The sequence below is a fragment of the Schistocerca cancellata genome, chromosome 3, assembly GCF_023864275.1.
Source record: "Schistocerca cancellata isolate TAMUIC-IGC-003103 chromosome 3, iqSchCanc2.1, whole genome shotgun sequence".
Taxonomy (NCBI): Eukaryota; Metazoa; Arthropoda; class Insecta; order Orthoptera; family Acrididae; genus Schistocerca; species Schistocerca cancellata.
In genome coordinates, this window is record NC_064628.1 from 98,946,590 (window position 1) to 98,959,435 (window position 12,846).

Genomic DNA, 12,846 nt, shown 5'->3' on the forward strand with positions numbered 1-12,846 from the left:
AAATAAAACACACAGATATCACAAAAAGGAGGTAAAAAAGTTACATGTTGATGAGAATAAATAAAACTAAAAACTGACACACAGACTCCTAATACAGCAGCAACGATGTCGATGTCAGAGATGTACAATGTGCTGGTCTTACAATGCACAAGTGCACAGAAAGGTATCACTGCCACACAGCCCTTGCCCTTTGTCCCATGGCACTGTGTTCTGCTAGAGCTTCTAGGAGTGGTGTCTACACCTCCGCTGTTGCTGGAAGATGATCTCAGCAAAAATTTACCATTTCCAAGAAACATCGACTTGCTGGTAATTTCCTGGATTTATGAGAGTTTGTAGTACCATAACTTTTTTCTGCAAACGGGCAGACACTGTCAGCTGAAACTGTATGGCCCAGGAAAGTGACCTGAGTCTTCCCTGCGATCCATTTGTTTTCATTTAACACCACCCCATAGTCAAAACAACCGTCTGCATACTCATCATGCACTTGCATGGAAGTCCTTGAAGTATGTCATTAATGAAATGTTGCCCTTTCTGAGTGGCATTCTTTAGGCAAAAAGGCATGAACAAAAATTTGAATTAACTGAATGGTATAATCACTGCCTTCTTTGGAACATCACTACAGGCTACTGGTATCTGATGATATGCTGTTTTACAGTCAAGAAAGCTAAGAACCTTCATGTGGGCCAATGCACATTTGAAGTCTTGTATGTTAGGCACCAGCTACATGACCGGGATTGTTCTCATATTTAAGGTCTGGTAATCTCCACATGACTTTCACAAGCCATCTTTCTTGCTAACTAGGTGAGGGGCAAACAACTACTGACCCTAACATTTTGTCAAAGACTGTCTCCTTTCAGGTGCAATTCTGGATGTGCACAGAGAGACTGACTGTGCTGGTATTGTACAGATGTAATGTACTGTGTTGAGTTTGATTTCATTGTGGTGTACCTACTCTTGCGACACATTTGCTAACTCTCTTGTGTGGTCATCTGAAGGCTTACGAATTTCAGCTGTGCTATGTTCTTTCCAGGGGAATGTGTTATAAATTCCCTGTAGTACCCCTTAAGTCAGATGACCTTTAGTCCCCGACACTGCACTGTTGTCCACTAAGCTTAACAATTGTGCTTCATGTAAGTCAACTGCTAATGCAAAATAGGCTGAATATCCTGCATTTATGGAATTAGAGAAAGCTTTTGACAATGTTGACTGGAATACTCTCTTTCAAATTCTGAAGGTGGCAGGGGTAAAATACAGGGAGCGAAAGGCTATTTACAATTTGTACAGAAACCAGATGGCAGTTATAAGAGTCGAGGGACATGAAAGGGAAGCAGTGGTTGGGAAGGGAGTGAAACAGGGTTGTAGCCTATCCCCGATGCTATTCAATCTGTATATTGAGCAAGCAGTAAAGGAAACAAAAGAAAAATTCAGAGTAGGAATTAAAATCCATGGAGAAGAAATAAAAACCTTGAGGTTCATCGATGATACTGTAATTCTGTCAGAGACAGCAAAGGACCTGGAAGAGCAGTTGAACAGAATGGACAGTGTCTTGAAAGGAGGGTATAAGATGAACATCAACAAAAGCAAAACGAGGATAATGGAATGTAGTCGAATTAAGTTGGGCGATGCTGAGGGAATTAGATTTGGAAATGAGACACTAAAAATAGTAATGGAGTTTTGCTATTTGGGGAGCAAAATAACTGATGATGGTCAAAGCAGAGAGGATATAAAATGTAGACTGGCAATGGCAAGGAAAGTGTTTCTGAAGAAGAGAAATTTGTTAACATCGAGTATAGATTTAAGTGTCAGAAAGTCGTTTCTGAAAGTATTTGTGTGGAGTGTAGACATGTATGGTAATGAAACATGGACGATAAGTATTTATACAAGAAGAGAATAGAAGCTTTCGAAATGTGGTGCTACAGAAGAATGCTGAAGATTAGATGGGTAGATCACATAACTAATGAGGAGGTATAGAATAGAATTTTGTAGAAGAGAAATTTGTAGCACAACTTGACTAGAAGAAGGGATCGGTTTGTAGGACATGTTCTGAGGCATCACGGGATCACCAATTTAGTATTGGAGGGCAGCATGGAGGGTAAAAATCATAGAGGGAGACCAAGAGATGAATACACTAAACAGATTCAGAAGGATGAAGGTTGCAGTAAGTACTGGGAGATGAAGAAGCTTGCACAGGATAGAGTAGCATGGAGAGCTGCATCAAATGAGTCTGTGGACCGAAGACCACAACAACAACATCCTGTTTGCTGCCTGTCAGCCATGCACTGCGTAACAAACTGATAATGGAGCCAGTTTCTGCCAGGAAAGTTTTGCTGATATGTTTGTCTGATACTTGCAGTATTGTTGACATGATAGAATATGTGTAAAGGGGGTGGCTGTTGCTGATGGCATGTCGACATCGCACTGTGACTGTAGACACCTTGGCCCTTTAAGTAAGAGCATGGTGACGTACATTTTGTGGTATCTTGGCTGAAATGTTTCTGATACCAGCATACTTCATGCAAGTCTTTCTGCTGGTGTCGCATTTCACATGGTAGTGCTGCTGGTTTGAATTCACCTCGGTCTTGATTACTGACACCTTGTCATTGCTGCTGCATGTGCAAATGCATTATCAGCACCTCCACTGTGGCTCTTAAGCCCCTCATCTCATGTGAAACGCTCGATGGGCATCACAATGTGATGACCGCAAAGTCTAGAGTTTTTCTTCAGTTGAGATTAGCTGATCAGGGTCGATTTGATTTGGCAGGTCTGGTAATACCACTGTAACTGTTGGACTGACTCTACTATTACACAGACACTATCTGTGGCCTGCCTTTATCTGTTGGGTGATATCTCCTCATAAAGCACCAATGTCATCCACCCTTGAGCCAGAAGTTATTGATACCAAACATGTAACAAAAAAGTGTCAGATCTGCTGAGCTGCTGTTAAGCTGTGACAGAGGATGTTTTCCCTGAGCCTGCAGATACTTTCAGTCTTGCTTAACACTGTCGTGTGACCCACCGAGAGTATCCACCATGTTGCAATGCATATGTGTTGTTGAATTAACATGGTCTTCATTGTCCTGGACAGATTTCATGTCAATATTTATCAGAATGTGAAGCTCCAAAGCCTTCACTCCATTCTGGAGCCTGCTAATTTCATTAAAAATGGCATGGGATAGCTTGCTGTCATGGCACATTACTCCGTGCGTATCTCTGCTGCTCGCTACTTATGCTGTTCACTGAAAGGTATGGGAAACTCTTAAATGGGGTCACCAGTTACATGGATTCATGAATTATCCACGTAAATAATGGCATGTAGTGTGTGGCTTAGCTAGTACATATGATGTAGACATAGAGCACTTAGACATTGTTAAAGCACTTCTACAAGGCGATTCGAAAGAGGAAATTTGTGTCAAAATCTCAGAGATTTATTTTCATACTAGAAGTGTTGCAGACAAATGTCTTAAAAGGCTATTTATGGACTGAAACATGACAATCACAACTGTAATATTAAACTGAATGAAGCACAGCTGAAACTTCCTGACAGATTAAAACTGTGTGCCCGACCGAGAATCGAACTCGGGACCTTTGCCTTTTGTGGGCAAGTGCTCTACCATCTGAGCTACCAAAGCACGACTAACGCCCGGTACTCACAGCTTTGTAAAGTTTGGAAGGTGGAAGACGAGATACCGGCAGAAGTAAAGCTGTGAGTACCGGGCGTGAGTCGTGCTTCGGTAGCTCAGATGGTAGAGCACTTGCCCGCGAAAGGCAAAGGTTCCGAGTTCGAGTCTCGGTCGGGCAAACAGTTTTAATCTGCCAGGAAGTTTCATATCAGCGCACACTCCGCTGCAGAGTGAAAATCTCATTCAGGAAGTACAGCTGATCCAAGTGATTATCAGAACGATAACGGAAATACCATTAACCATTGCAATTTATGTTGAAAACGTGTTAATTTTCAGTAATAACCCACAAGAGAAGAACTACTTCAAAAATAAACTCAAAGAGAAATTTAAATTGAAAGAGCTAGGAAAAGAGTCAAATTGCTTGGTCATCAGAATAACGAAAGATCACTAAAGGGTACTATTATAAACAGTTGAGGCTCAATATATAGAACAAATATTAAATAAACGCAACTTGAAAGATTGCAATCCAGTGTCAGTATCTTTGGACAACAGTCCAGTACTTACACAAGATACGAGCCCTAAGACAGATGGAGAAAGAAAAGCCATGAGAACATTCCATATGTATATGTTATACACAGTACGATGTATGAACAGCTGGGAACCAGACCTGACCTCGCATATGCAATTGGGGTTTTCAGTCCCTTAAACAATGATCCAGGCACACCTCAATGGCAGGCAGTTAAAAGAATCACATGACACTTGAATGGGACAAAAGATGTTCTATGGAAAAAAACCATAGACAGGAGACAAAGAGAACAGGAAGTCACTCACTGATTTTCTGTTTAAATCACAAGGAGCTGTTATTTTCTGCAGCAGAAAAGAACAAGCCATAGTACCTTTATCAACTACTGAAGCAGGTTATATGATGGCCTCAACTTGTCAAGAGGCACTTTAGCTACAGGGGTTAGAAATGGAAATCTCTCCACACCATGAAAATGACACTACAAAATTTTATTGCGATAAAAAAAATGCAGTTGATTTATCCAAAACAAGTGGCTACAGTGGAACAACAAAACATACTGATACCTGTTCTTTCACACACGACACTGTTGGTGGACATGCCCAACACAACAGACACCACATATCTATGTATACATTTGATCAAGGACGGCTCTGGGTACATTCAATGTGGATGCACCATATATTCCAATTCCCTGTGGGACTCAATGACTGCTACAATCAGTGGGGTTAATGGATGGGGTGCTATTGTGCATGACAAGTTGAGAATTTGAGTCAGTCAGGAAGTGCGTCCTGATGGCCAATGTAGTTCAGGCAACTGTTCTACAGAAGAGTAGTATCTGGGTTTGAGTTCCAGTCTGGCACAAATTTTTAACCCTCACTATTGATTTATTTCAGAGCCTGTTAGGCAGCTAAAATCCTGATTTCTTTAACTATTTTAATTCATTATTTGTTTGCAGGTACATGTTCGCCATTCTGGTACACAATGAAAATCCCATGCCTCAGGATAGTAGCCCGCCGCCAGAAAGCCAAAACAAAATTGTGCAGACTGTTGGTAAAGTGTAGCATAGTGTCATAATTCGATTTCTACACTTGAAGGAAAACAACACCGCAACAATACATGCTGAGAAGATGGTTATGTGAAATAAACACTTCCAGTGTGATATGAATGACTTAAAATGAAGTGACAGATCACCTCTCTGTGCGGTACAATGAACTACAAGACAAGGGGAGCCCCCAGCACTTGAAGACAGACATTTCACAATTGAGGCAATAGTGGAAAAACTGAAAATCAGTGTGGATCAGTTTTCAACATTTTGCACTGGGCTTTGCGATTGCTCAGACACTTTCACGCATTATAACTGAGGCAACAGCCAAAATGTTGCATCTCTGTCAGGCTAATCCAGATGACTTCTTTAGCCACTGTATCACCATGGAGGAGTGCTGGGTGTATCACCATCATCCAGAGACAAGTGAGCAAAGCAAGTAGAGGAAACTTGTGGATTCATCACCCCTGAAAAAGGTGAAGTTCCAACAATAATCAGGCAAGGTGATACTGAGTGATTTTTGAGACTATAGTGGTGCAATACTAATATACTGTGCATGTAACGGCAAAATCAGCAGAGGAGCATACTACCAAAATCTCTTGCCAATGTTACGTGAGACCATCAAGACAAAGCATTGCAGGAAGCTGCTGAAGGGATGCTTTGCTTCATGACACTGCCCCAGCTCATTCCACACAGGACACAGTCAAACATGTTGCTTCTTTTGGGCTATCAAATTTTGTCTCACCACCCAGAATCTCCTGTAGTGGCACCCAATGACTTCTTCCTCTTTTCTCAGAAACCATTGTACAGCAAGTATTTCCAGAATGACAACACAGTGATTTCTGAAGTAGAATGTTTCTTGAACAGCCCAAATGCATACTTCTGAAACCAAATTCTCCTCCAAATCATCCATTGTTCAGAAAAATGTCACACTGAAGGGTGAATATGCAAAGAAGGACTGATACCACCACCAAGTTTGATGGTTGGAGCTTGATTTTTGTGAGATGATAATTAAAACAATATTGCTATACCTGATATTTATAACACTGCAAAGACTCCTGTGAGGTATTACCTGGATAAAACATCTAGTTGCAGAGTTGCCTCAACCAGAGTCAAGTTATTAAAGGAAGTGTGCTCTCTTATGTGTATTAGATTACAGATGAGGTCTCTGTTCTTCATCTGTTCTGGGAACTACCGCTACAGTGTCAATAAGAGTTAGAAATTGGACAGGGAAAAGTCCTTTAAAATTCCAGGACACATATAGATTGAAAATGGCATCTGTTCTTTTGGAAATGTCCAAAAGAGTATACACCACATATAAAAATGTACATATCGAATCACTACTTCTCCTCCAATCATGATATTTCCTTCTTAAAGAGTAAATTAAAAAAGGTTGAGAGAAACCATTAGATTTCTCTGTGACATGCTGCAACATTTTTGTGGTTTTAATTATGACATAGTGAAGTCATCAGGATTTACAGAAAAAAAGCAAATAGTTAAACACATCACAGTTCACACAATTCTCTCAATCTGACACTATTTTCCTTCATTTCTATAATCTGCTACAGCACTTTGACTGTTTTCATATACCTCTCTCAGGAATTATATACAAATGAATCTTTAGTAAAGAATTTTGTATCTGAAATTTGAAAGCATCAGAATTTTCATACAGTGGACAAAAATATAACATTGGTACTGAGGTGCAAGATAGTAAAATGACATTATCGACAAATGCATGCCTAAATATGAGTACATCTCTTACTGTGTCCATTCTCTCATTTCATTTAAACATATATTTTTATGTGCATTATAAGGATTAAATTGCGCCAAGCTATGAAACTGAGAAGATTGAATAGAATGCTAAAATCTCTGAGAAATATGTGAAATGTACACCAATTGTGATTGCTTATGCTGAGCGTGCTATAAACACTGGAATTTTGTTTACAGTAGCAACAACTCTTTCAATTAATACAAATATTGAGAATGCAGCCACGAGATCCATGCATCCATTTATAAACAGCACAAGCATATGAGTCCTAGGAAGCAGCATACACTATGTTTAATAATCACTACTGTACCTGAAACATTGAGCCTTTATTATTGCCACCAACACTTCCCGGTGTTCCCCCACCTCCATCTCCACCACCACCGCCGCCTCCTCCTCCTCCCCCTCCTCCTCCACCTCCACCACCGCCTCCTCCACCTCCCCCACCACTTTCTGCACTTCCTTTCTCCTTTGCTTCAGCAGCTTTTTTCTTTTTCTTTTTCTTCTCTTTTTCTGCCTTCTTTGCATCAGATTTTTTGACAGGGGGCCGAGGTGGAGGTGCCTGGACTTCTGGTGCACAGCAGGCACTTTCTTGCAGTAGAAAGCAGAATACGTACAACAAGAACAGTATGCTCATTCCATACAGATATGTGAAGAAACCCTGTAACAGAGTGAAACAACTAATTATATATGCAGGATAAAATTATATGACACATAACAAAGGTGTGATCTGACAAACTGCTTTAATTATCTCTCATTAATATAACTTCGAGACAAAAATTATCAGGAATTTTTAAAGTATTTTATATCAAGGATAATATTATGAAAATGATAGATTGCTTTGCAGCATACGGCGGAAATGTTGAGTCACAGACAGGCACAGCAAAAAGACTGTTAAATAAATAAGCTTTCAGCCAGAAAGCCTTCCTCTAAATTAGAAAACACACACAGGCACAGGCACATGTGCACCCACCCACCCTCTCACCCACAAATGCAGCCCTCACACACATGCCCACTGTCTATGGCTGCTGAGGCTAGTGTGTCCAGACATCCGGATAAATCCAGACATGTCCTCCTTTTTCTCTCTTTGCCTGCGGTCTGGGCAGATTTTTATGTTGTCCTCCTGTTTTGCAAAGTTGACCTAATAAAATTATATTGGCAATTATTCCCACTCTATTGCTCTTTCCTTAAATACTTTATTTACAGATGGCAGCAGGATCGTCAGTTTTATCGATTTTTCACTACTGATCGTGGATGAATCCATAAGTGAGTGCAAATATCGATTATTTAAAATTTGCTTTCCATAATTTCAGTTCTGGATTCATATTGCCTTGGCATTATAGGTTTCATGTTATGAACCCAGTATTCATGTGTGAGTTTGATTTGTTGTTTATTGTAACCGAGTGAGTTTTATAAACTATCTGGCATTGTGGAAATTCGTAATTACTTTTCTATTTACACTATTAGAAAGCAACAGCATGAGAATACTACGTGGTTGCCTCTTTTCTCAGTCATTGATAGGGTACTGGAAATGAATCCTGCTCTGAAATCTTACTTCCTGTCTGAAACCAAGCCACGAAACATTTTGTTTCAGTTCTTTGAGAATAAGAAGTTAATTGAAGCCTACTTACAGCATTTTTTTCATTGAAATCTGCATTCAATTCAAATATTCTGCGAATAGGAAAGGAGGACAATTCTGTGCTCAAAGTGACTGAAATTTTAGATTCTGTATGTCAGGTGCTTGAGAACTGATTAAACGAAAAATTCATTTGTCCAAAGCTTAAACAGAATCTGGAAATTGCAACAGAAGAATTCTTTGATAAAGATGTTAAACTTGTTATGAAGAAGTGTACGTTGCTGTCCAATCGTGCCACAAATATTTAAAACAGTGGCTTTTTTGACAACTTTTCTTGTTTCAAATGGATGTCTCTTAAAAAAGATGTTAACTACAGTGTTGTTGAAAAAAGCCTTTTGTATTTACAAGATAAATGTAAAGCTTTTGAAACTGAAGATGTAAAACAGTGTGACCATTTCTGTAATTTTAAGCAATTTCTGAAACAGAACAGTAATGATCCTGAATTTAGTGGTCAATTTTGTAGAAAAAAATGGGCCACGTATTTTTTGAAAGTAAGTCTGTTGATTGTCGTTCAGAGTTGTCATAACTTGCCAAATACTTTTTTAGTATATCAGAGCACAATGCAAATGCAGGACGAATATTTTTGCTGGTTACCACACAATGGACTGATGATAGGAATAGATTGAACCTTGAATCTGTGAAAGGTATTTTGATGGTCCAGTATAATTTAAAAGAGTTTCCCTGTGTACCTTTTTAAAATTATCTGCTAAGAAAACCTACACTTCTGCAGAAAACTGGATCTTTAGAGGAGTACCATTAAAAGTTCAGAACTGTATGTTACATCTATTAATTAATTAATTAATTAATTAAATTTGAACATATGTTTCTGTGTCCTCTTTTTTCTAGCTTTGACCTCCTTTTTGATGCTATTTGTCTCCTTTTTTATACATCTGTTTCTAGTCACCCTAGCTGAGGCCAGACCTTGGCAGCCAAAGACAGTGGTCACATGCATGATGGATGCATTCGTGTGACTATGTGTGTGTGTTTTCTAAATCTGAAGAAGGCTTTTTGGCTGAAAGCTAACTTATTTAGCAGTCTTGTATCATGCCTGTCTGCAACTCTATCCTTTTCACAATATCCTCATTATTCCATCCTGGATTTTCCATTGTTTGGTCTTTGAATAGGACAGACTAAAAATAGAGTACAACAGATACTAAAATCAATAATTTGTGTCCACAAATAAATACATTGTTCTATATATACCAGTAATGAACATACATAAACTAAACTTATGATCCCCTGCATGGGTACTGGCTTTGTTTTACTAGTAAATTTTAACAAAGATATGAGTCAAAAAAAGCCTTATCATAAGGTGGAGTTGAGAAAAGGATAGGCATGTAAACAAGAACTTTATCATATTACTTAAGCCTATGAACTGTAGGTATGCTTCAGAGACTGACAGTAAAAGAAGAAGATAGGTACATATAATGCTAGGGCAAATTCACCCTGCTGCAAATAGAGCAGAACAGAATCCAGGCATGAAGAGAAAAGAGTGGGGAGCAGGAAGCATGAGCCACAACTGATCAGTGGCAAGTACAGAAGATGAGGTGGGAGCACTGGACAAAGGCATGTCAAGAGTACATATTATCAGAGATAGAGATCAGGAGTCAGAAAGGCTGAGGAAAGTGTTAGAGGACCACTATGCACCTATGCAGATCATATATGTTAGTGTGAATAGGGGAGGTGAAGGAAAAAGGGGGATGGGGGGTGGGGAGATCCTGTTGGTAGCCACTGAAGTTGACTGTGTTGTGTTCAGCAGCACAGCTGGTCAAACTTGCTCTTGGCTCTTGCTTGGTGGACTCATCTGACATGGCGCACAGCTTGGTTGGTGTCACAGTCTACACTGGAATAAGTTTTCCTTGGTACTATATATCTATCCTCTTTCTCTGTTGTCCCTTTCTCCCCTAACCCTTAGTCCAATTTTACCTTCACCTCTTCCCCTGTTATCCCATCTGTTGCATACAAAATAGCCAATTACCTCTGACAGGTCACAGTACCAGCACAATATAGCTATGTGTGGAATATAGTGAAGCATCCAGAAAATATGGTCAGATGTCAATGTTTCATCATACATTTACACCCAACTGGTGGGTATGTAAAAGGTCACAGCTGCAATTTTCCATCACAAGTACAAGTGCATTAGTGTTATTGCCACACCAGGTAGGGTATATAAGAGGTGTGAGTAGTGTCAGATGTTGCGAGATCACTGAGAAAGACATGCAGTGCACTGATAGTACCAGAAAATAGTTTAAAAGGGGTCTCATTGTAGATCTTAACTTGGACAGTTGGTCAAATAGTGTAGTATGTGCTACCACTCACAGAGAGTATCACAGCATCATTTTTCAACAGGACTGTGATATCTATTTACTGTCTGCATGATGTTAAGGTAACCTTCTGGCCCAAAAGATATCCATATCTGTCCCCGACAGAACATGCATGGGAACAGCTTGAGCATCAACCCCATCGCATTGCCAGTAACTAGGATCAAAGTGCTGTCACAATATCTGTGGGGCAGCTTGCCTCAGGAGGGGATACAATGATTTTATGACACCTTCCCTACCAAATCAGTGCCTGCATCCAGGCCCAAGGGGGGGTGCAACATTATAGAAACTTCTGGACAATACTGCAGTTTGAGCCATGCAGATATTTTTGGGCGTCATTGAAAGTGTGTTTGGCACTTAGTGCAGTTTCACCCAACACGAAGGGGAGTCAGTGATGTGATCTTTCCAAGGGCAGACACGGTTTGCCAGTGTGCACCGCAACAGTAAATAGCATGCAGAAATGATTTTAGCAGATATTTTAAGTATCAAGGACTAAGATGTGATTTGTAGTAATTTGCAGGAATATTCGTTACATCATAGAGTTGAATTTCTGAATGGCAAAACTTCTGAAAATTAGATCAGTTCTTATGACACCTGTAATGTTAAGTGGCTAATCCAAGTGGGAACCATTGTTTGTACTACGTAAGACTGAAATAGGGCTATTTACTAGCTTCATTTAGTGAACTACAATAAACAAAAACAAAACTGCACCATCTCTCACATCATTTTATGTACTATCACTGATCATAGTTCACTATGGCAGTATGCAGAACACTGGCTGGATGTAGGTGCATGGTAAGAACAATTTCCTGTGTTTGAGTTTGATGTAACCCCTCTTTACAAGGCCTATTTCCATATTTTATACATAAATTAAGGTAGGGTGGGTTTACAAGGAGGAGTGTAGAAGCAAACTAGTTCAGTCGTATTCTAGATGTTATCAGAGTTATATGTGCCCAGATACTTTGTAAACGACATCTTATTGTGAACAGCAAACATCAGTAAGTACTAAGAACAATCACCACTTTGGTCAGACTAAGAAATTTACTAATAGCATCATCAAATTGATCATCAAATAAACTTATCAGCTATTGCAGAGGGCTTATTGCAGCTGAAGTACAGAGGTTAGAGAGAGAGAGAGAGAGAGAGAGAGAGAGAGAGAGAGAGAGAGAGAGAGAGAGAGAGCAGTACGTCAAGAACTGATAGCAGTTGTAATCAAGTTATTACCCAAAAGCTGCAAACCACAAAAATACGCTGCACTACCTACAACGATTTATGCAACAGTTGAAGGGAGTTTTATGGACTGTGAATCACATAATATGGCATTCAGCTGGCCATATAATAACCTCATTTAAGGCTGAAGACTGATATTTATTTGTATGTGTAATCATAACAGGTAAAAACTAGAGAATATGGTGGGACAAACTGTGGATTTCCGTGTGTGAATTCAGACCATTAATTTTGATTTACATAAAAATGAAAGCAAGTGATAATGAAAATAATTGAAAGATTAGCATACTTCCCAAGTTGTGGCAACAGTTTGAAACTGGAACTTTTCGGTACTAGCAGAATACTGCCCTTGTCCACAAAGCAACACCACTTGCATTATAATTCAAAGAAAATCTGCTCAAGTTCCTAAACTGGTGTGCACAAAACCAAGATCAGAAATCTACTGAACTCTCTGTTCTAAGAAAGAATGACAATAAACGTGCTAAAACAACAGCAATAGCTAATCGTGCTGCAAATACCTTGTTAATTTAATGAACAATTACTGGAATGCATTCCTAATGCTCTTGTAGTAGCAACAACAGTTATACACACTTATGATTCACATTCTTTTGAACAGACAGCAGTCAGTTTCCAAGGATTGTTATGAATTATTTTACAGCTGTAGCAATATTCTATTTAACACAAGTAATCTAAGTGCTTGTGACACTTCAAT

At 39.4% G+C, this 12,846-nt stretch overlaps 1 protein-coding gene across 1 annotated transcript in view; it reads right to left on the reverse strand.

Moving 5' to 3' along the window:
* LOC126177105 (proton channel OtopLc) overlaps positions 1-12,846 on the reverse strand; it is a 760,838-nt gene that overhangs the window by 173,969 nt on the left and 574,023 nt on the right. The window contains exon 5 of the mRNA XM_049924368.1: positions 7,401-7,611. Coding sequence (XP_049780325.1) covers positions 7,401-7,611 — 211 coding nt within the window. The remainder of the gene's footprint in view (positions 1-7,400; positions 7,612-12,846) is intronic.